General features: G+C 42.0%; 1 protein-coding gene across 4 annotated transcripts in view; it reads left to right on the top strand.

Moving 5' to 3' along the window:
• LOC126248314 (F-BAR domain only protein 2-like) overlaps positions 1 to 22,503 on the top strand; it is a 330,016-nt gene that overhangs the window by 61,858 nt on the left and 245,655 nt on the right. For all 4 annotated transcript variants that reach the window (XM_049949189.1, XM_049949191.1, XM_049949190.1 and 1 more), the window contains exon 4: positions 21,573 to 21,830. In XM_049949189.1, coding sequence (XP_049805146.1) covers positions 21,573 to 21,830 — 258 coding nt within the window. The remainder of the gene's footprint in view (positions 1 to 21,572; positions 21,831 to 22,503) is intronic.

Raw genomic sequence — 22,503 nt, 5'->3', positions numbered from 1 at the left:
GACTTCACTACAAGATAAATCACTACTGATAGACACAAACACTCCACCACCAATTCTGCCTAATCTATCTTTCCTGAAAACCATCTGAGACTTTGTAAAAATTTCTGCAGAACTTATTTCAGGCTTTAGCCAGCTTTCCGTACCTATAACGATTTCAGCTTCTGTGCTTTCTATTTGCGCTTGAAGCTCAGGGACTTTCCCAGCACAACAACAATAATTTACAACTACAATTTCGACTGTTCCTTGATCCAGGCACGTCCTGTATTTGCCATGCAGCCTTTGAGATTGCAGCCCACCCCGTACTTTCCCAAGGCCTTCTAACCTAAAAAACCGCCCAGTCCATGCCACACAGCCTCCGCTACCCTTGTAGCCGCCAGCTGAGTGTAGTGAACTCAGTGAAAAGGGAATCTTTGGTAAGGTGTCAATTTTTTTTTGTACAAGAAGGATAATAGGGAATTATAATTAACTTTAAATATTAGGAGAGTTTTCAAAATGGTATATGCTAATTAAAATGGCAAATTTCAGATAAGGTGTTAAACTTATTAAGTCTTAACAAACTTAATTATTATTGTATGATATCTGAGTTCCACAAAACTTTAATTAAATTTGTGGAGTAGTGTCCTGCAAGAAATTAGTCAGTGAGCATCTATAAGAGCCAAATAAACAATGAGAGGAGAAAATCAGGCGTAGAATGTCCATTCTCCGCAGTGTAAGTTAGTTGTTACGACCGAAATCGGGCTGGTAACAGCGACTGATCATCTGTGCTAAGTAAAAATTGGTTCAAAAAAACTAAGGCCAATAATGATACCACATGATGAAGTGAAGTAGACCATTAATGCTGTGCAGCAACCAAAATCAGTAAAGTCTTTTTTTGACAGTGGAACAGGCCTCAATACAAGTTAAATTACAACACAGAAGCATGGAAAAATGTTAATATTAACCATTGCTCTTGCCATTATATGTTCAGTGTGTCATTCTCCAAATTTCCCATTACTGTTACTGAAAAGATTGCTGTGGCTGTGAAATATCAAATTCCCATGCTTCCTCACAGGCAAACAAATAACAGATATCATAAATACTGTGGTAGAGAATGAGTAGTTTCAATATTAAAATGGAAAAAATGGTCCTGACAACACATGAAGCAATAGCCATCACCTTGTTATTGTGATAGGTGTTGTACATAGATGGAAAAGAAGTGTGACTGAAATTGGGGGTCAGTAAGCTGAGATTAGTAAACACCCTTTTGTTGCATACCTTCTCATAGCAATGTAGATAGAATGAGATTTTCACTCTTCTACAGATTGCACATAGTCAATAATTGTAGGACTGACTTCGTGCTTTGGCGAGAGGGCCGTAGAGAGAGAGAGAGAGAGAGAGAGAGAGAGAGAGAGAGAGAGAGCGTGTGTGTGCTCACGCTCGCGGTGTTGAGATTTCGGTATATTGCGAGTGTGTGTTTGCAATTGTCAAGCTGTCATTTTAAGTAACTGCTTTATATTCATGGATGGGGATAGAGACTTGTTTGTAATTGCTCTGCCCTCTGTTTTAACAGATGATGTGATATGTACATTTTCACTCCACAAGCCGCCTTACAGTGTGTGGCAGATTGTACTTGTGGACCAATGTCACTTACCCCTTTTCTTGCACCAGTTGCGTATGGTTCGTGGGAAGAACAATCGCTACTATGCCTCCATGTGGGCTGGAATCTCCCTAATTTTATCTTCATGGTCTTTTTGCGAGGTATTTGTTGGATGAAGCAATATATTGGTTGGCTCTTCTAGGAATATGCACTGTCCGAACTTTTACAGTAGACAATAATGTGATGCAGAACACCTCTCTTGCAGCATCTGCCCCTGGAGTTAGCCGAGCAACTCTATGACATTTTCATCCTTACTAAATGAACCTGTAATGAAACATGCTGCTTTTCTTTGGATCTGCTCTATTTCCTCTAACAGTCCTATCTGGTACAGAGTTCATATTGATGAACAATATTCAAGTATTGGTCAAATGAATAATTTCATAAGCTAGCTTCTTTCCTGAGGATTCTCAATCTGGGATCTGCCTTACTTGTGATTAATTTATGTGGTCATTCCACTTCAAACTGCATTGTATGCATACTCCTAGATATTTCATGGAAGTAACTGCTTCCAGTGATGGTTCTGTAATTGTGTAGTCTTATAATAAAGGTCTTTCTGTCTACGTGTTCACAATTCGTTACATTTGTTTATGTTGAAGGTCAGTTACCATTCCCTGCTCCAAGCATGAGTCCCCTGCAGGTCTTCCCGCATTTTGCTAAAACTTTCTGGTGTTTCCTTCTGTTTATATAATAGCATCAACCACGAAAAGCCTCGTGGAACTTCTGACATTATCTACTAGGTCATGTATATGTATTGTGAAATGTAATGGTCCTATAACACTCCTGTGGGACACACCCAAAGTTACTTTCATGTCTGAAGACTTCTCTCCATTGAGGATGATATGCTGTGTTCTGTTAGCTAGAAACTTCAGCCCAGTCACACAGCTGATCTGATATGACACACTCAGATTTTGTTCATTAGGTGGCAGTGTAGAACTGTATCGAAAGCCTTTTGGAAATCAAGGAACATGGTATTTGAGACACCTGTATTTACTGCTTTCTGTGTATTGTGGATGAACAGAGTTAGCAAGTCTTTCTAATTTCCTGAATAATCTGATTTGCTTTTTAAATGATTAGGCAATAGTTTTGCCAGGATTGTTGGCTCTTAAAATTATTTTGTAGGTGATCAGACAACCACACTTTATATCAGTGTAGTTTTGTGTCTGTTTCTCTACCAATAAATTTTCAACATTTTTGAACATACAACATATTGGTAATGTCACAGTTTGATAGCTAATGAGATTGCATGGGTGAATGTGAGAGCAAATGTGAGCAGATGTGTGTGAATTTTAGGCATTTTTAAAACTGTAGTCACATTCACCAAGAAAATATTTGCAAAGATGCTGACAATGTCTTTGTTTGGTACTTCAAACTCTACTACATTTTAGAGCACCACCCTATCTGTTGACCGACTGTTGGATAGTAGAAGGGACACTCAGGCTGCATATTACATAGGTGTCATTTCTTCATCTAATCCCAAGGCTGTGGACACACACACACACACACACACACACACACACAGAGAGAGAGAGAGAGAGAGAGAGAGAGAGAGAGAGCCCTTTAGCCATTGAAAAGATGTTTGGTACTAATAGGAGATATTAAATCTACTGTCAAGTATAAAATTCCAAGTTCACCTCATTTTTCTGTAATTGTTCCTTAATGAATGTTACGTAAAAGTAAGCCCTGGATGCTATTTCCCTAAGAAGCTCCATAACGCGCCTAACATACCCAATATGTAGCAGACCCCTCCCACTGTGTGGCTACATGACCATGCTGAAGGAATAGTCACTTGTCCACTAATAGGATGAATGTTTTATCTTCAAAACTGCTTTTTTATTCTGTTGTTTGGCAGTCAATTTGTGAGACCTGACATTACCATTTAGCAATAACTAACAATAACAAAATAATGCAGTGTAACTGCAGATAAATATTGCTCCTGAAAGATGGAAAAAAGGCACTATCTGAGTTAGGAGAGATAATCAAATATTGTATTTCCTATTGTTTTCTAGTGACAGCAAAAGATACTAAAAAGAAATCCATCCTGTGACAGGAACATAATAGAAAAGAATTGCTGTCTTTCATATGCCCTGCCAGAGTTATTACTTACAAGTTAGGCACACTATAAATTAAGTTGCAGCAGAGTTTTCCTAGCCACCCCTGACGAGCATTTCCACCTCCACAACCTACCACTCCACCATCTCGGCACCATAACAGTCCCATTCACCCCCGGGTCATTATAGAGTGGTGTCAGAAGTACTTATGGCCATCATCTGGCAGACGGTGCCAGCAGAGTCAACCTACACGCAGCATATCTTCACAACTGCAGCACACAGTTTCATCAGACAGTGGGATGAGTGAGCAGACAGTTAGTTCTTGTGGTTGTTTTTCTTGTTTTGTGTGTAGAGGGTATGGAGTCCAAGCAGGTGATGCATGATGATTTGAGGGTACGTTTCTATAGTCAGGGGGACGGGCTGTTCTTTTGAAATTCCATGGTAATCCAAAGGAGCTTTATTTTCGGTCTAGAAGATGGGGTCTCAGTGTAACTTGTAAGGTCAGTTTGCACCATGTACAGTATTAATACCAGTAATTTGTACTAATTGTCACCACCTCGAGGAATATATTTAATAGTGATGATAAAAAGTGAGATATAAGTGTGTGTAATTTAATACAGTTCGTTATAAGTAAATTTTGTAGCCTTTAGTGTATATTGGTGATTACGGTTCTGCAATGGCAATCTCAAGTGGAGGGTGTCACTACGTGGGAGGCAGATCAACCACTGGTTAACAAAATGACTCAGTTGAAAGCAGATAATGCGGACTTGCATAATAACCTTGCAGCCAGGGAGGGAGAGTTGGGATTAGCCAATCAAACTACTCCTTTGTTAGATTCAGCTACAGCCATTTTTATCAAACCCTTCTCAGAAAAGTAGATTGATAACTTGATGTCCTTTCTGGATGACCATCAGTTAACAGCTAATATTAGGTGGTGATCACAGGATCAGTTATTATAGATGACGACGTTATAGTGGGTAGGTGGAGCCAAGACATGTACAAAGGGCTTAAGAGGAGAACAGAAATTTGAAAAGAAGGCCTGCTACATAGGAACAAGAAGCAAAATAGTGCGAGGTTTTTTCACGAGCAATTAAGTACTATGTCAAAGAAGCATAATGAGTCGGTAGAAAATTTTGTGGGCAGAATACATAAAGTGAATGTGCAGACATATGAATTAAGCGAAAGTGATGAAGCAAATAGTCACACTCCATGAAATGGAATAGAGAGCACTGAACACATTTTTGAGGGGCTTGTACCTGATATGTAGAAGAACGAGAACAAATAGCCTGAGGGACTTATACACTGTGGTCAGATTAGCCACGGAGTTTGAAGAAATTAATGTAGTAACAGGAATACAGGATAAGAGAGTAGTTTTCTTCACTAACGTGAGGTGTTACAGAGGTGGAAGAACGGGACATGTGCAGAAGCAGTGTTGCCAACATCATTGCAGTAGATGTAAGGTGGTTAGGCACCACCATCTTGATAGTAGGAATGGTAAGGAGAAACAGGAGTTGAGTAAGCAGGTGTTAAATGCAAAAGGGAACCCCAGGCCTGCCAAACAGAGTTCCTGATAAGTCTTGCTGCAACTAATACAAATGAAGAGGCAAAATGTAGTATAGTACGAATAGTGAAGGTAGAAAGCACAAGTTTTTGTGAGATGATGGGGCACTTGTGTTGGTGGTGCATATGGACCTTGAGTCAGTGGTCATTAAATTCTCCATGTTCCTCTTAAAGAATTGTGCTTGGTAGAACTGTTGGCAGAAAGTGATGTATTAGACACATCATGTTGCTTTTGTCATGAGAAGCACAGTATGCATAGGGGAGGAATTGGACAGGTAAATAGTGCCCCTGAATTTATATAATTTAGATGCCGATGAAGGACAGCTCACCAAGGGAATTTTGTAGCTAGTTTGAAAGTCCTGGATGATATGAGTAGAGACACGACCAATGTGCAGCAGTGTAATGTACAAACTGCTGATAAAACTGCATTGTGTAGGTATTTAGATCATCTTAGAGGTACGGATAGATTAGAAATCAAGAAATTAGTGTTTGAATTTGAGAATTCGTTTTTTCTTAAAGGGCCTTAACAGCAACTCCTGTAACACAACATTGTATCACTACATGGGCCGAGTCACTGGTATATCGTAGACCCACACCATATGCAACTAGTATTAGAGGAATTAATTGAGCAACAGTTAGCAGATGAGGTAATAGAGCAAAACACTAGTTGTTGGAGGGCAGCGGTCATAGTTGTACCGAAAAAATCTCTGGATGAGGTCAGAAAATATAGATTCTGTTGTGACTACAGACGTCTTGACAGCAAAACTACAACCAATGCATATCCGATCCCAAACATTAATGAAGCTGTTGACAATTTGTGCCAGTGCAAGTACTTCTGTATCTTAGACATGAAGATTTCAGATAGAAGTAAACCCGAAGGACCATCTGGAAACAGCATTCTCAGTCCCCTGGGGTGATTTTTAGTATTGTAGGATGCCATTTGGCTTGATGTCCTGGCAACATTTTAGCGTTTGCTGGACAGTGTCTGAGGGGACTGAAACCTCACCAGTGCATGGTATACCTGGATGACATCATTTTCGTGAAGGATATGGCACAGCATATGCAGTATTTGCAGGAGGGTTTTAAAAGTTTACGAGCAGCAAATTTAGCACTTGACATAGGGAAATGTCATTTTGGATTAAAAGTAGTTATGTGTTTATGGCACATTATTAACAGTGGAGGGGTTAAACCTATCTGAGGTTGGCAAAAGCAGTACAAGAATTTCTGATTCCTAGTAATACAAGGAGCAGCAATCTTTCCTGGGGTTAGGTAATTATACAAAATTCATAAGAGTTTGCAGATACAGTGGGACCACATACCCAACTGTTAAAAATGGGAGTAAATTTCGAATGGACAAAGGTATGCCAAGATGAGTTTGAGGAGTTTGAGAGTTTCGATGTCAAGTCCAGTACTAATTGTTCCAGACTATGAGAAAGAGTTTATTTTGGTAATGGGTGCTTCGAATCGGGTCCTAGGGTATGTTCTCAGTGAAGTAGTGAACAGAGAGGAGCATTGGGTAGCAAATGCTTCTAGACAGTTGAGCAGAGTGCGAAAAAACTACTCAACAACAGAGGAGATACTTAGTGTGATACATGGAAGCGTGTATTTCAGGTGTTATTTGTAGGGAAAGAAGTTTAAAGTAGCAAGGGACCGTGCAGCCATTAAGTGGTTGTTGGGGCTTCAAGTCCATTCGAGTAGGCTAACTAAATGGGTATTGAGGGTAAGTGTATTAGTACACAAGCCTGGTAAGAGACATACGAACACGGATAGTTTAAGCTGGAAAGTAGCAGTGATAGAGACACTGGGTCACAACCTTGCAGAATGGCAAACAGCAGAATGGGCTGACTTTAAATGTAAACAGTATGAGTCTCAGCTATAATTCACTTTGTGGGCCAGTTATTGTGTAAGACAATAAGGTTGGAGCCTTGAGTAGTGGTGCCTGCAAACCTAAAGGAGGAAGTACTGAAAGAAGTGCATGACCACATTATATTCAGGACACAGGGGTTGTAGAACAACAAATTGGTGAGTAGCAGAGCGGCACTTGTGGAAGTCTAGGATAAATGATGTAGATCAGTATGTAAGGGGTTGGTGGTACAGTGCACACAGTGGGCAGATGTGAACCTTTGCAGAGGTTACTAGAAACAATAGAGCCTTTCAGAATGTTTAGTTTGGATGTCCTCTGACCATTCAACAAGACTTCTGCTGGGAATCGATTCGTGTTGAACACTATTGATCATTTTTTCTAGATATGTGGAAATGATTGCCATCCCTAACAGGCACCAACAGTTGCACAAGCATTGGTTAGCAGCTGGTTGCTCAAATTTGAGGTGCCAGAAACTATGATCACTGACCAAGGGACAATTTTATGTCTGGTTTTTTAAAGCAGCTATGTAATTTTGTAAAGGTTAAGAAGTTAATGATGAGTCCATTACACCCTCAGGCTAATGGTAGGGCGGAGTGGGTACATCGCACAGTGGGAAGATGCTGAGTCATTATGTGGGCATGCGCCTTAACGATTGGAACATATATTTATCCTTCATTGGGAGTGCATATAATTCAAAAGTCCATTCTGTGACAGTATTTTCACCATATGAGGTAGTTTACGGAAAGCACATGCTGTCACTGTTTGACAAAATAGGGCCAAGAAATGGCAAGGGCAGGGAGTTCGCTAAGGATTTTGCTAAAAAGACAAGGGAAATTTGGAAACGTGTGCAGGGAATAAACACCAGAGCTTTGGAATGCCAAGAGTGGTTAGGGAATCATGTGGGCATGTTACCACAATATAAAATCAGTCAGAGGGTAGTGTTATTGAACCCGTACATTCCGAAAGGTAAGGACAAGAAATTTGTTACTTATTACCAAGGGCTAAAACGGGTAGTTGAAACAATATCACTGGTAAATGCCAAGCCATTTTCAGGTGCTCCAGATGCTTTGACACAGGTAACCTAATGCTTTGGGCGTAAAAGTACGGGAGTAGGAAGGTGAGGAAGTGCAGAAACCTTGCATAACCTGTACAAAGGGTTCCATATGCATTAAGGCCGAGGGGGTAAAGGGGGATAGTATACATTTGGATTAGTGTGTACATGTTATTCAGGAACACAAATGATCATTATATCAGTAGAAAATGAGAATGGGGGGAAGAAGTTTTGTCTTTTATGCTCATTTGTTGGAAAATTAAGTATTTGAGGGTTGAGTGTTCTTTTATGTCTGTATAATGGCAGACCTTTTGGTGTGTGTGTGTGTGGGGGGGGGGGGGGGTGATTGGAGTTCCCGTTTCCCAGGTTGTCGTGGGTCGAAATGAAAGAGGGGAGGATTTATCTTACCAGGTTGCACGTCTTCACCAGGAGTGGATTGGGAGGGTGGGGGAGTGGGGGGGGGGGGGTTGCTGCAGGTATTACAATTGATAACAGGAGTACTGTCATTGTGCATTGAAGCCGACTGAATGCTTTGGAAATGTGTAATGAGGTAAATTGTTGGGAAAATATGTTCATGGATTTACACAGTGAGATGGAAGGGAAAGGCATACTAAAAACAGCAGTATAGATGCTGGGCGATAATCTAGGAGTTACAGAAGCTCAGATGGATACTTTGGATAGGAGAATGGCAGTAGCAAGATTGTTGCAGTCTTTGGCTGATAGCTTGTGGGATACTTGGGTAGTAGTAGAGGAATTGTAAGGAGCAGTCCTTTATGCGGTGCACGGGCAGCTTAGCCCATCTCTATCAATGCTGGATCAGTGTTTGGTAGGTGTACAGAAAATGCAGTAGTTGCCACTGGAATTAGGACCAGACTAGTCGAATCGACCATTGTATTGTCATATGGCAGCAGTCGTGACCAGAACATGTCTAGTGCAACTGTACATACTGGTACAGTTTCCAGTTAGCAGCGGGCAAGCCAGATTCAAATGTTACACCATACACATGCATCCCCAATAAAATGAAGAACTTTGGGGAAATTTGCCCAAGTAAAAACACAGGAGATACTACTGATCACAGAAGATGGTGATAGCCATGCGGTTATGTCACTAACGGGACTCGAACATTGTCAGAGGGAGAGGGTTATTATCTGCCCAACCTGGATGTACATACAGGTGCCGGCATTTGCGAGGTACAGTTGAACTTGGTAAAGAAAGATGCCAGGATTGTCCACCTGACCCTATTTTCATCAATTGTGTTTGCACAGGGTGTTTTCTGTAAACAGTACTGAAGTTGTAGTAGCAAACTGCTATGAACAAGATAAGCTCGGGTAACCTAAATGTTTGGATTGGCACATGGGTGGAATAATTATTAATGGAATGGACTGTGACATAACCAGGCAGATGTTTCACCTTTCATCTTTCAACTTTTGTTTTGGGTGAAACCAAGTTGAACATTACGCAGCCGCAGTCATACTGGTCAGAGAAGCTGGTGATACTTCCAGTGAAAAACCTGACTTACCTAAATGAAACATTAAATCCTAACATAATACTGTCCCAGAACTGGCTCATAGACATGCAAGAGGGGTGTGTTCCAGTGGAGCAAATGCTTTCAGATGTTCAGCAGTATTGAGAGGAGCAGCAGTGAATGAACAAGACCATAAGCATCACAAATACAAGTGCCACTTTAATGTTGACTCCGCTTTGTGCAGCCTTCATCTACCTTAGGTGGAGGGCAGCTAGACAATGCAATCCTCTGTACATCAGATACCGTTGGACCACTTATAGTAGTAAGAGTGAGTTATTGTAAGATGTAATTAATTGTGATTTGAAAGATGAGGAAAGGTGTTGAAACAAGCATTGCTGCTTGCAGTAAGAGATGCCATAGGGACACAATACGAAAGTATTCATGTAAATATTTGCTTAACATTTAAGGGATAATATGTAGTAGCTTGTGGACTAATGGAACCAGGGGGCTGGAATTGTAAGGGAAAGTACCTCACTTTCAGAGTCTTGATTTTTGATGTGAGAGGAAAAACTGTAAATAACATATATTGTGACTTTGTGGTGAAGTATTCTGTTGCAGACCAGTCAGAGTTTAGACCTGGTGTCCAGGTCTTCCAAAAGAGGGAAGATATGCAACACTATCGCTTAATTTGGGGCATTATTAATCTCGAGCAAAACGATGGCAGCCATGTGTGAGGCAAGCATGTGGTCACAGTGACACTGATAATGTAATTTCACAAGTGAGCCTGTACATGTGAGATGGCCAGACTAAGCCGTGCAATCATGGTGACATTGGAGAATGACTTTGCAGTGACAGATCATCCTGTGGTATATCTCCACTGTGTTGGGGAAACAAAGGTGTTGATCTGTATGTGCCTGGTAGCAGTGTACTGACACAACAAGTGTGCCACTAATCGCCATAAACACCATCTGATGCTAGCACAGTTATGTGCTGTCTGACAGCACCCTCCACAACATTGGGTCCACATTGGTTTCCAGCACACTGTGGGCCAGCCAGCAGCCAATGCCAGTCTGGGTAGCCATCTCCATCAGACCAGCTCTAGATTATAAGTCTATTACTGTTGATTGAGGCGACAATTGTGAGTAATCCCTCAGGGGCCTCCACATGCGGATCCAGGGGTATTCCTGCCTGTCATAAGAGGTGACTAAAAGGAGTGTCTCACGTTTCAGCCTGTACATGATGGTTCCCTGTAGGATTTGACCTCCATTTTTCAAAATTTTCCCGAAGAGCGAGCCAATTGGAGTAGGGCGCCTTGCATGGTGCATCGTGTCCATCATGCACTGAGACCTATTGCATCCTTTGTCGACGTAGATCTGTACTTCTGCTTATTCTCCCACTGTTGGGTGAGGTCACCCTCCTGGGTGCGTATTTTTCCATCAACTGTGCAGTATCGTTTTCTATGCTGACAATGATACTGGACTTCTTTGCTTGGTTGCACCTGATATCAAGCATGGTAGCCAGTCTTTTGTGGTGGGGCCGCCATGTACCCTGTTGGTTGTAGCCCCCTGACCACACAGGGAGCACTCTGCTGATGCCTGCACCGTTAACTTCCCACGTATGCCAAGGAGTAGATGCCTGTCTCCCTGGGGCATCGACCATCCTGAAGGTGGCCGATGCTGAGGCTGGGTGGCGCCTGTGCATCATCTCTTGCTGGAGGTCAAAGACCAGCAGTTTCTAAGCATTCATGGGCTCAAGTCAACGCACAGAACTATGACCCCAAAGCATTCCCCTCCCTGGCCACACCATGGGAGGAACGTCAGGCTAAGGATGGCAGGGACTTATTTGCCCCTGTACCTTGTATGTTAGAGAGCTGATGGGGAATATTTCAATACGATGAAGCCTCAGTTTTTTGTTGAGCATTTAGAGGACAAGTTTGGGGAGGTGGAGTGCTTGTCCAAAATGAGATCTGGGTCAGTCTTGATCGAACCAGCACCCTCGGCCCGGTCATAGGCATTACTTGCTTGTGACAAGCTGGGGGATGTTCCTATAAACATAACGCCCCATGAGAGCTTAAATATGGTCCAGGGAATCATATTTCACAGGGACTGTCTTTTGCAGTCTGACAATGAGCTGCACGTCAGTTTAGAGCAGTGAGGTGTACATTTCATTTGGTGTGACCACCAGGGTCCGAGGGATAATCAGGTTGCCACCGGTGCCTTCATCTTGGCCTCCAAGGGTGATAAATTACCCAAGAAGATCAAGGTGATGGTCTACCACTGTGATGGCAAGCCCTATAAACCTCCCCCAATGTGGTGCTTTAAATGCTGTAAGTTCGGCCATATGTCTTCCCGTGTACTTCCAGCATTATATGTCGAGATTGCGGATGCCCCTCACACCCCAATACTCCGTGTGCTCCGCCTCCCATCTGTGTCAACTGTGGAGAGCACCATTCGCCTTGCTCACCAGACTGCAGGATTAGGCTAAGAGGAAATTTGAACGCCTACATCCTGTACGCATGACATCGTCTTATGCTGCCGCTAAAAGTTCTAGCCCCATCAGCTCCGCCAACACCAGTCACCTCTCAGAGCTGGAGGACCACACCTGCCCCCTTGATAGTGAGGGGCACTTCCCTCCCTGTTGCTCCTGCACCACCTACATTGAGAGCAGCACCCCCTAACCTTCGGGGATATCAATCCCCATTTCTGCACCGGAGAAGCGTAAGTCTTCTCCGGCTCCTCTCGCTAGGAAGGGGTTCTCTTGGGTCCTCCCTTCCCAGGTTTCTGCTAGTGGGAAAGATGCCAGCTGCCAGTGGCTGAAGAGCCGAAAAGCAGCTGGTCGCAGGGCTTCACACTCATTCTCAGTCCCAGAGACAATAAATCCCTCCCAGCCAGGGAAACCCAAGAATCAGCAAGAGAAATCCAAAAAGATCATCCCCCAAGACCAAGGGAATTGCAGTGGCACCCACACCACTGCTGCCTACAAGCTCTGTGTTTGCGGATGAGGTGGAGATGCTGGCGTCCCCTGAGGACCTAGATGTCGCCAGACCCTCAGACACAATGGATATGGACTGCTGAGGCACTAAGTCGGTGGCAGCAGATGACCCTGAGGTGTAAACTGCCTTGTTGAATGTTCCATGCCTTCCCAGTCTCACAATGACGTCATCCTCCAGTGGAATTGCGGCGGTTTTTAGCTACGGCAACTGTTAAGCTTTACACCTGCTTTCTGCATTGCCCTCCAGGAAACCTGGTTCCCGGGAATGCGGACCCCTGTCCTCTGTGGCTATAAGGAATATTACAAGAACCATAGCAACTATAATTGAGTGTCAGGCAGAGTTTGCGTTTGTCCTAAACTCAGTCTGTAGTGAAACTGTGCCCCTTCAAATCCCTCTTGAAGCTGTGGCTATCAGAATGAGGAGGACACAGGAAATAACTGTCTGCAATGTATATCTTCCTCCAGATAGTGCAGTACCCCTGAATGTATTAGCTGCACTGATGGATCAAATCCCTAAACCTTTCCTACTTTTGGGGGGATTTTAACACCCATAACCCCTTGTGGGGTGGTACCGTGCTTACTGGCCGAGTCAGAGATGTCAAAACTTTACTGTCTCAGTTCAACCACTGCCTCTTAAATACTGGGGCTGCCACATATTTCATTGTGGCTCGTGGTAGTTACTTGGCCATTGATTTATCATTTTGCAGCCCAGGACTTAGCCCATTTATGCACTGGAGAGCACAATACAACCTGTGTGGTAGTGACCACTTCCCCATCTTCCTGTCACTGCCCCGGCATCAGGCTCACGGATGCCTGCCCAGATGGGCTTTAAACAAGGCGGACTGGGAAACTTTCACCTCTGCTGTCACCCTTGAATCTCCCCCCACATGGTATCGTCGATGTGGTGGTTGAGAAGGTGACTACAACAATCCTTCCTGCAGCAGAAAATGCGATACCTTGCTTTTTATGGTGCCCCGGCGGAAGGCAGTCCTTTGGTGGTCGCTGGAAGTCGCTGAAGCAATTGAGGAGCATTGGCGAGCTCTACAATGTCATTAGCAGCACTCTTCCCTGGAGCACCTCATAGCCTTTAAATGGCTCCGTGCCCATGTTTGACAGCTTACCAGATGACGGAAGCAGGAGTGTTGGGAAAGATATGTCTCGACCATTGGGTGCTATACGTCACCTTCCCAAGTCTGGGCAAGGATGAAATGTGTTTTCGGGTACCACACCCCAACAGGTGTTCCCGGTGTTAACATAAATGGCCTGTTATCTACCGACACAGCCAGGATTGCAGAGCACTTTGCTGAGCACTTTGCTCGAGTCTCTGCATCGGAGAATTACGCCCCCCCCCCCCCCCCCAGCCTTTTGCACTTTCAAACGGCGACTGGAAGGGAAAGTCCTCTTGTTCACTACATGCCACAGTGAATCCTATAACACCCCATTTACAGAGTGGAAGCACCTCAGTGCCCTTTCACAGTACCCCGGCACAGCTCCTGGGCAAGATCGGATCCACAGTCAGATGATTAAACATCTCTCATCTGACTACATCTCTCATCTTACTACAAGCGACATCTTGTAGTCATCTTCAACCAGATCTGGTGCGATGGCGTCTTCACATCGCAGTGGCGGGAGAGCTCCATCATTCCGGTGCTCAAACCCGGTAAAAACCCACTTGATGTGGATAGCTATTGGCTCATCTGCCTCACCAACGCACTTTGTAAGCTGCTGGGATGTACGGTGTGTTGGCGGTTGGGTTGGGTGCTGGAGTCATGTGGCCTACTGGCTCCATATCAGGGTGGCTTCCACCAGGGTCGCTCTACCCCTGGTAAACTTGTGTCCCTAGAGTCTGCCATCTGAATAGCCTTTTCCCAGTGCCAACACCTGGTTGCCATCTTTTTTGATTTACAAAAAGTGTGTGACACAACCTGGCAACATCATATCCTTGGCACATTGTATGAGTGGGTCTCTGAGGCCCGCTCTAGATTTTTATCCAAAATTTCCTGTCGCCCCGTACTTTTCCAAGTTGGTGCCTCCCATAGTTCCTCGCAGGGCTCTGTATTGAGTGTCTCTCTATTTTCAGTGGCCATTAATGGTCAAGCAGAAACTGTAGGGCTATCTGTCTCACCTTCTCTGTATACAGACGACTTGTGTGTTTCATCCTTCTGTTGCTGAGCGGCACCTACAGGGAGCCATCCACAAGGTGCAGTCATGTGCTCTAGCCCACGGTTTCCAGTTGTCGACCGCAAAGTCATGTGTCATGAACTTTTGTCGGCATCGTACTGTTCATCCGGAACCAGAACTTTACCTTAATGACAAACCATTCACTGTAGTGGAGACACACTGATTCTTAGGACTGGTTTTTGACGCTCGATTGACTTGGCTTCCTCACCTTCATCAGCTTAAGCGGAAGTGCTGGCAGCACCGCAATGCCCTTCGCTACCTGAGCAAAACCAACTGGAGTGCATATTGCTCTACACTGCTGCAGCTCTACAGAGCCCTTGTTCAATCCCACCTTGACTGGTAGTCTGGTTTATGGTTCGGCGGTGCCCCAGTGCACCATTGTGGCATTTGCCTAGTGACAGGAGCTTTTAGGACGAGTCCGGTGACCAGCGTCCTGGTGGAGGCTGGAGTCCCTTCATTGCAGGATAGGCATTCACAACTGCTGGCCAGCTACATTGCACACATTTGTAGTTCTCCTGCGCATCCGAATTACTGTCTCCTTTTCCCACCCACAGTGGTTTATCTCCCGCATTGGCGGCCCAGGTCAGGGTTTCCAATTGCAGTTCGTGTCGATCCCTTCTTTCCGAACTAGAGTCCTTGCCGTTACCACCTATACTTTAGGTCCATTCACGTACACCTCCATGGTGTACTCCTAGGCCACGGCTTTGCCTGGAGCTTTCATGTTGCCCTAAGGTCTCAGTTAACCCCGCAGCTCTCTGCTGCCACTTCCTCTCGATTCTTGACATGTACTGAGGGCATGAAGTGGTTTACACCGATGGCTTGATGGCTGATGATTGTGTCAGCTTCGCATATGTGCATGGAGGGCATATTGAACGGCATTCCTTGCCCAATGGCTGCAGCGTTTTCACTGCTGAGCTGGTGGCTATACCTTGTGCTCTTGAGCACATACGTTCATTCCCTGGGGAGACGTTCTTCTGTCTTGAGCAGCCTACAAGCTATCGACCAGTGCTACCCTCATCACCCTTTGATAATGACCATCCAGGAGTCCATCTATGCCCTGGAATGATGCAGTCTTCAGTGGTGTTTGTCTGGATCCAGGTCACTTCGGAATCCCAGGCAACGAACTTGCCGACAGGCTGGTTAAACAGGCTACGCGGAAACCACTTATGGAGATCGACTTCTCTGTAACTGACCTGCGTTCAGTACTATGCTGCAAGGTTTTGGAGATTTGGGAGACGGAATGGCATAATCTTAGTATGCACAACAAACTGCATGCCATTAAGGAGACTGTGAATGTGGGGAAGACCTCCACGTGGGCCTCTCGTGGCGACTCTGTGGTTCTCTGTGGGCTTCGCATTGGCCACGATTGGGTGACACACGGCTACCTCCTGCGTTGTGATGACCCACCTCGGTGTCGGTGCGGCACCCGGCTGACAGTGGCCCATATGTTGGTGAGCTGTCCTTCTTTGGCTGCCCTGCTATTGACTCTTCAGTTACCGAACTCGTTGCCATTAATTTTATCTGACCTCATCAGCTAATATAGTCTTATGTTTTATACGTGACGGTGGGTTTTATGATTCTATATAGGTTTTCGCTCATGTACTTTGGCCCTTTGTGTTCTCCACTCAAACACTTTTAGGCTGGATGTTTTAATGTGTCGCAGGGTGGCTGGATTTTCCTTTTTATTCTCGTGATCAGCCAGCCATGGTCATCTGCTCTCTTGTTTTTATCCCTTCTACTGTTTCTTGGCTCTCTCTGTGGTTTTCTTTTCCTGTTTTGTCCATAGTAGTGTTGGTTGTCCTTCTGTCATTCTTTTGGTTCTTCCATTCTCCTGTTTTTGTGCTGTTTGTCTCCTTCCTTTTCTTCTTTCCCTTGTGTAATTATTTTACTGGGAACAAGGGAAAGATGACCTCACAGTTTAGTTCCTTCCCCCCTTCCTTTAAACCAACCAACCAACCTCAGGGGTCACAGCAACACCGAACTTCTGCCTTGGACAGCATCAGTTTGCTGCCATGGTGGTTCTGCTGCCATCCCTCAACACCATAGTGAGCTGCTAACTCAGTAACCTTGGCTACCTATGGGAATTCAGGAGAATTGTGCTTTGCTTACTTGGGACTGCATTGTGTTAACTCAGACACACGCTGCTGAGTGAGGTGAACAGTGTTAGTGAAGCAGGATGTGAATGTCAATTGGCCATAACACTGTCGCAGTTTTCCAATGTCATCATCACCAGACCAGACGCTTGCAGACTTATCAGAGGGTGCCACAGCACTCTGACATTGTAATCCAAGGTGAATAAAATATGTTGTATCTTGCAACAGAATTTTGCAAGTCACCCCTGACCAACACTTTTGCCTCCAAAACCTGCCACTCCACTACCTTTGCACTGTAGTGGCCCCATTCATCCCTGGGTCCCTAATGTAGAGAAGTTTCACACAAATGGAGAACATTCTCCCTTTTTTTTGAAATGAGATCTGTAGTATTCTTCTAGCTGAGAATTTGTGTTGCTCAGTGGGCAAAAAAATTTACATGTAGCCCAAAGAAATAAGTAACAGAGAACCTGTAGAAGTTTCTGTAAATTTAACAATAAAAACGTTATTTGGCTGGCGAACTTCCTTCCCGAAAACCGTGAAAGAAGAGGGGTGACCTTTCAAAGTAAGTGAAAATAAAACATTTTTGTGCTATTTAGTAGATCCAGGTTTTCAGTCTGGTTTAGGAGAAAACTTGGGCAGATACCAGACAACTGTGTCCACTGACATTTTCAGATGTTCATCACCACGTTTCCTCGCAACATAAGTCTTACATTTTGTTATGTTAGAAGTAAGTTGGCAGTTCAGAAAAGTTAATAACTGATTTATTCCAAACCTAGTGATCTGTTTCTTATAACGAAAGTGCACAGATGACTGCTTAAGTACTTAAAGCATGAGCGGACCATTATGTGTCATGTGTAACCAAAATTATCTCAGGTTGGAAAACTCTGACAGAGTTCCGGTTTGGAGTAGATGAAAATATGATATATTCTTAAGATTTCATTTGCATTTTATGTTCACTTAACTTCAGTAGCAAAAAAGTTTCCCGCATGTTGAAAATTCAGCAACATCATCAGAAAATGCATTTTTATAGGCTGTCTGTAATAGTCTTAATAATATGTCGACGCACACAAAACTAAAAACAAAGGTAGTGGAACTCTTCCATAACACATTGATGTCAGTTCCATATTTGTACATCAAATAGTTTGCCTGTTTGAGCCAGGTGAATGAAACATAAGATTATGCAGATGTTCTGTCCCAGACTCACCGGAAGATGCACATTGAGAACATTCTAAAGGATGAGGAGAGGTAGTGAGAGTGAATTCCTTAGTCAGAGAAAATCTTTTACTCATATGAATGGAGAATTTTCTCAGAAAATGTCACACACACACACACACACACACACACACACACACACACACACACACAGTATTTCAGAACTTTGATGTTCTTGGGCAGAAACAAAGCAGTTGCATGTCCTGGATTTGGATGAAATTTCCCAGAGATTTTCTTCGATGAAGAAAATTTAGACGCAGTAGTTTTGGAGGAAATAGTTGTGCAACAGTGTCGCGTAAGTGCTTGTGATGATAACGATTTGGTGAAAGTGTTCAGTGCATCAAGAGGTGAGCTGTGCAAGTGGCCCACTCTGTATTTGTTTACTTGGATTCAAGTCTGCATCCAGAATTTTAAGAAAAATTTTATTTTGTAAGGTTAATCATATTCACAAAACTATGAATATTTCAGTAATATAAATAGTTTCTATTTCTTTAATGTGGAAGAGGTTGTGAATATTGACAGAATTTTCATTTTTTATATCATTTGCAGTTAGTATTGTTCCCATTTAATAATTATACCTTACAATAAACTGCAGTTTACATTCATGATGATGAATCAGAAGTTGTTTTTCCTACAGGCTGGCCAAAAAATAGAGACCTCTCTTCAGTGTGACTCAAAGCAAGTTCCCTAGCTAATGAAAAAGAGAACTGGTCATTAATGATAATGCTAGAAATGACCACCATTGACATCAGTGTAGTGATGTGCGTGATTTATCAAACTGTTAGAATGTACTTAGTTCATCTGCCTAAGGGATGGCTGCAAGAATGTTTTCAATGTTCTGCTTTAACTCTGCCTTTTTGTGAGGATTATTTGAGTACATATGTCCCTTCAACTTGTCCCCTTGCCCCCCTCCCCATTCAAAAGGAGAGGTAATTCATGAAGAAAATATACATAATTTTGCTTGATGCTCAGTAGCATTAGATAGTTCTTATTACATAGACTGGTTGTGGAGCGTAATGGATAGGATAACAGCTTCGCATGCAAAAGGTTGTGGGTTTGAATCTTGTCATGTGCAGTAATTTCTTTTATTCTTTAGTTTTGATCAAAATGACTTTAATCATTAATTTTATTAAATTAATTATTTTAAATATAATTTTTATTTCTTTTCATTTGTCACATCATTTTAATCACCGTATGAACTTTTTCATTTTTTTCTTTAGCTCATTCTTCTTCCAATGAGAATTTTATGAGTATGAACGTAATTACATTGATGTATTATAATATTCAATTATTTGAGAAATCCAATCAATCAGTTAAAAAACAAAAGGCAAAATAATCTATTTATATGTGTATGCAATGGTGTGAAAAATGTAGGTTTTGTTGCCAGATGTGCAGGTTTTTTTTTCTTTGCATGGTAACCATTGTAAAAACATTTAAAACATAACTAAATTCCTATTACACTATGGACAAAATAACCCAGATGGAGACGTAAATGAAAGAAGGGTTTATAAGTAAAACAAAGTTCGAGCAAAATGAGGAATAGATTTAACGCTTTGTTCATGTGTTTTTAATTAATTTTGTGTATTAATTTTTATTTAAATTATTTTGTTTTATCATCCTTTCTTTTTTTTGGTCCAGGTAGTAATTGCATAACCTGGACAAAAAATCACGATGATAAAACAAAGGAATATAGATCAAAATTAAAACATAAAATTGATTAAAAACATACGAACAAAGATTTCAAGTGGAAAAAGAATGACAGGAAGAAAAATGAGAGCAAATGAACTTGATGTAATGATTAAAATGATGTGACAAATGAAGGGAAATAAAAAATTTCATTTAAAAAATAAAAATAAATTACTGCACCTGACAAGATTACAACCCACAATATCCTGTATGTGAAGCTATTATCCTATTCATCACACCTCGTAACCACACTTTTTTTAAAGCTATTGAGTTTCACACAAAATTACAAATTTGTTTATCATCAGTTACTCACAAATGAGGGACACCAGGGTGAGTGGCTACAGGGTATAGCTGGGATATTAACCTACATCACTGTATATTTGGTTCTAAAAAGTCCATCCCACCACTGGGGACCTCTTCCTTTCAGTTAATATTGTTGAGAGAGATCACACAATATAGGAACCAAAAAGAGGCGACTGCCTTTTCTGACTGTCCTCACCAAACACCTAATGAACTTGGAGGAAGTTTGCATGTGTGTTTGTGCTGTTCCTTCACCTTGCTGAAAATGTGTGTACATTCTTTCACCTTTTTTTCCCAGGTCATTTAACAGTAGAAACACAGGCTTTACTGTGCAATGTGCTACAAATGAATAGGACATAACCTGCATAAACAGTAACTAAGTATATTTTGCATAAGGAAAAAGTTTATTTGAAATTGGGAGGAGAATCGAACCATAGGCAATCTCCCCCCCTCTCCTACACACACACACACACACACACACACACACACACACACACACACACACACACACACAGAGGTTTATTAACTGTTAGTAGTCATGTAGTCATTATAACTTGAGCAGGTGAGATATCTTCTGTACTGGATTTCTCAAAAACTAAGTACTGCTGAATATTATCCACTTTTTGGTTGTGAGGTAGCAGCCATTATATCTCACCAGTAATTATTATTATTATTTCTTTCTTTTCTCAGACGTTATGTCTGGTCAAAAATGGAAAGTGACTCGGACCTTGATCAATTATTATTTATTATTATTATTATTATTATTATTATTATTATTGATAAGTAGTGTTGAACTAAAAGCCAAAGTAGATGGTGTAGTTTTTTTTATTCAGTGATGAACATCTGTACATTCGGATCTGTGATCAACAATGATGACTGGCTACCCCTTGTCAGAAAGCATTGTAAAGTCCTGCAGGTCTACATAAAAAAAATGCATTTAAATAATAAGCAACTCTTAGAGCATTGATAGAAACAGAGATTTTAATGTTGAAAGATTTTCTGTTTGATAAGAAATGGCTTCAGCCATAGCCTTTTCAATTTAGTAACTTAAGAGTACTGTCAGATTTTTCTGGTAGAAACACGGACTATTTTCAGCACTAAGAATTATGTCTGGGTGCAAGACGACACAGCATTTTGTAATTGTTATTGATTTAAATTTGTTTCTGATACATACTAGTTGCTATCAGAAAACTGATTTTGTTGTTCGAATAACTGAAATTTTGCTTCACAGCCCCATTCAGACAAATCAGTTTTAAATGTGTGACTCAAATAGTGAAGCTCTTACATTAAAATAATCGGATTCTTAATTTTTGATACTATATTAAACGGGTTTATATAGTTGTTTTGCTTTGAGGAAGTTCAATTGTAAATGGTTCATTGATTTTATATATATTTTTTTCATAATGCTTGTGAAATTTGTTGAATGAATCTAAACTAAAATATCACCATATAAATAAGACACTCAATGAAGGAAATAATTTGCAGGTTAAAGAGGAAGAAGGAAGCACATTGGAAGTGGTCCAAGCTATACAGTCAACGACCTTGATACTACAAAAGGCTAAGGATACATACACACAAAGGGGCTTGGAATATGAAAAATTAAAGAAAGAAAATGCGTCACCTAAGGATCTGGAGAAAGCAGAAATAAAACTCAAGAAGGCGCAAGAAGAGTATAAAGCATTGATAGAAAAATACAAGATGATTAAAGAGGAATTTGAAAGGAAAATGATATTGGCTTGCAGGGTAGAGTTATATTTTGTTTCATTTTTCACATGTACATGCCATGTAATTAGTACTATTGTAGAAAGTACTTAGTTATTTTATGTAGATGGATATATCAAAGCAAGAAATTAATCACAAAAACTTGCGTAAAAAATTACAATATCCAGTTTCAGTCACATGTGCTGAGTATTCACCATATATTTGAGACACAAACAAGATTGGAGTCGTCACTGACCTCTTAGTGCCACCCCCCTCCCCCCCTTTTTTTCTTATCCAGGTATCTAGAATGCTGAACTTCCTGATCTGGTCACTGCTCTTATTTCTACAACACACTATTAACAGGATTTTGGATTTTGCTGATAGAAAGTGTGTGGCCATTCACTCTGACTCTCAATATAACAAGATGGGTAAAACTTAAAGTAAATTGGTTGATCATACATACTCTTAGGCACCTCTTCCTTTGATAATGTAATGTTGTTGTTGTTGTCGTCTTCAGTCCTGAGACTGGTTTGATGCAGCTCTCCATGCTACTCTATCCTGTGCAAGCTTCTTCATCTCCCAGTACCTACTGCAGCCTACATCCTTCTGAATCTGCTTAGTGTATTCATCTCTTGGTCTCCCTCTACGATTTTTACCCTCCACGATGCCCTCCAATGTGATCCATTGATGCCTCAAAACATGTCCTACCAACCGA

The sequence above is a fragment of the Schistocerca nitens genome, chromosome 3, assembly GCF_023898315.1.
Source record: "Schistocerca nitens isolate TAMUIC-IGC-003100 chromosome 3, iqSchNite1.1, whole genome shotgun sequence".
In the NCBI taxonomy this organism is placed as follows: Eukaryota; Metazoa; Arthropoda; class Insecta; order Orthoptera; family Acrididae; genus Schistocerca; species Schistocerca nitens.
The sequence above is the reverse complement of the archived record's forward strand: the minus strand, read 5'-3'. Positions and strand labels throughout refer to the sequence as shown.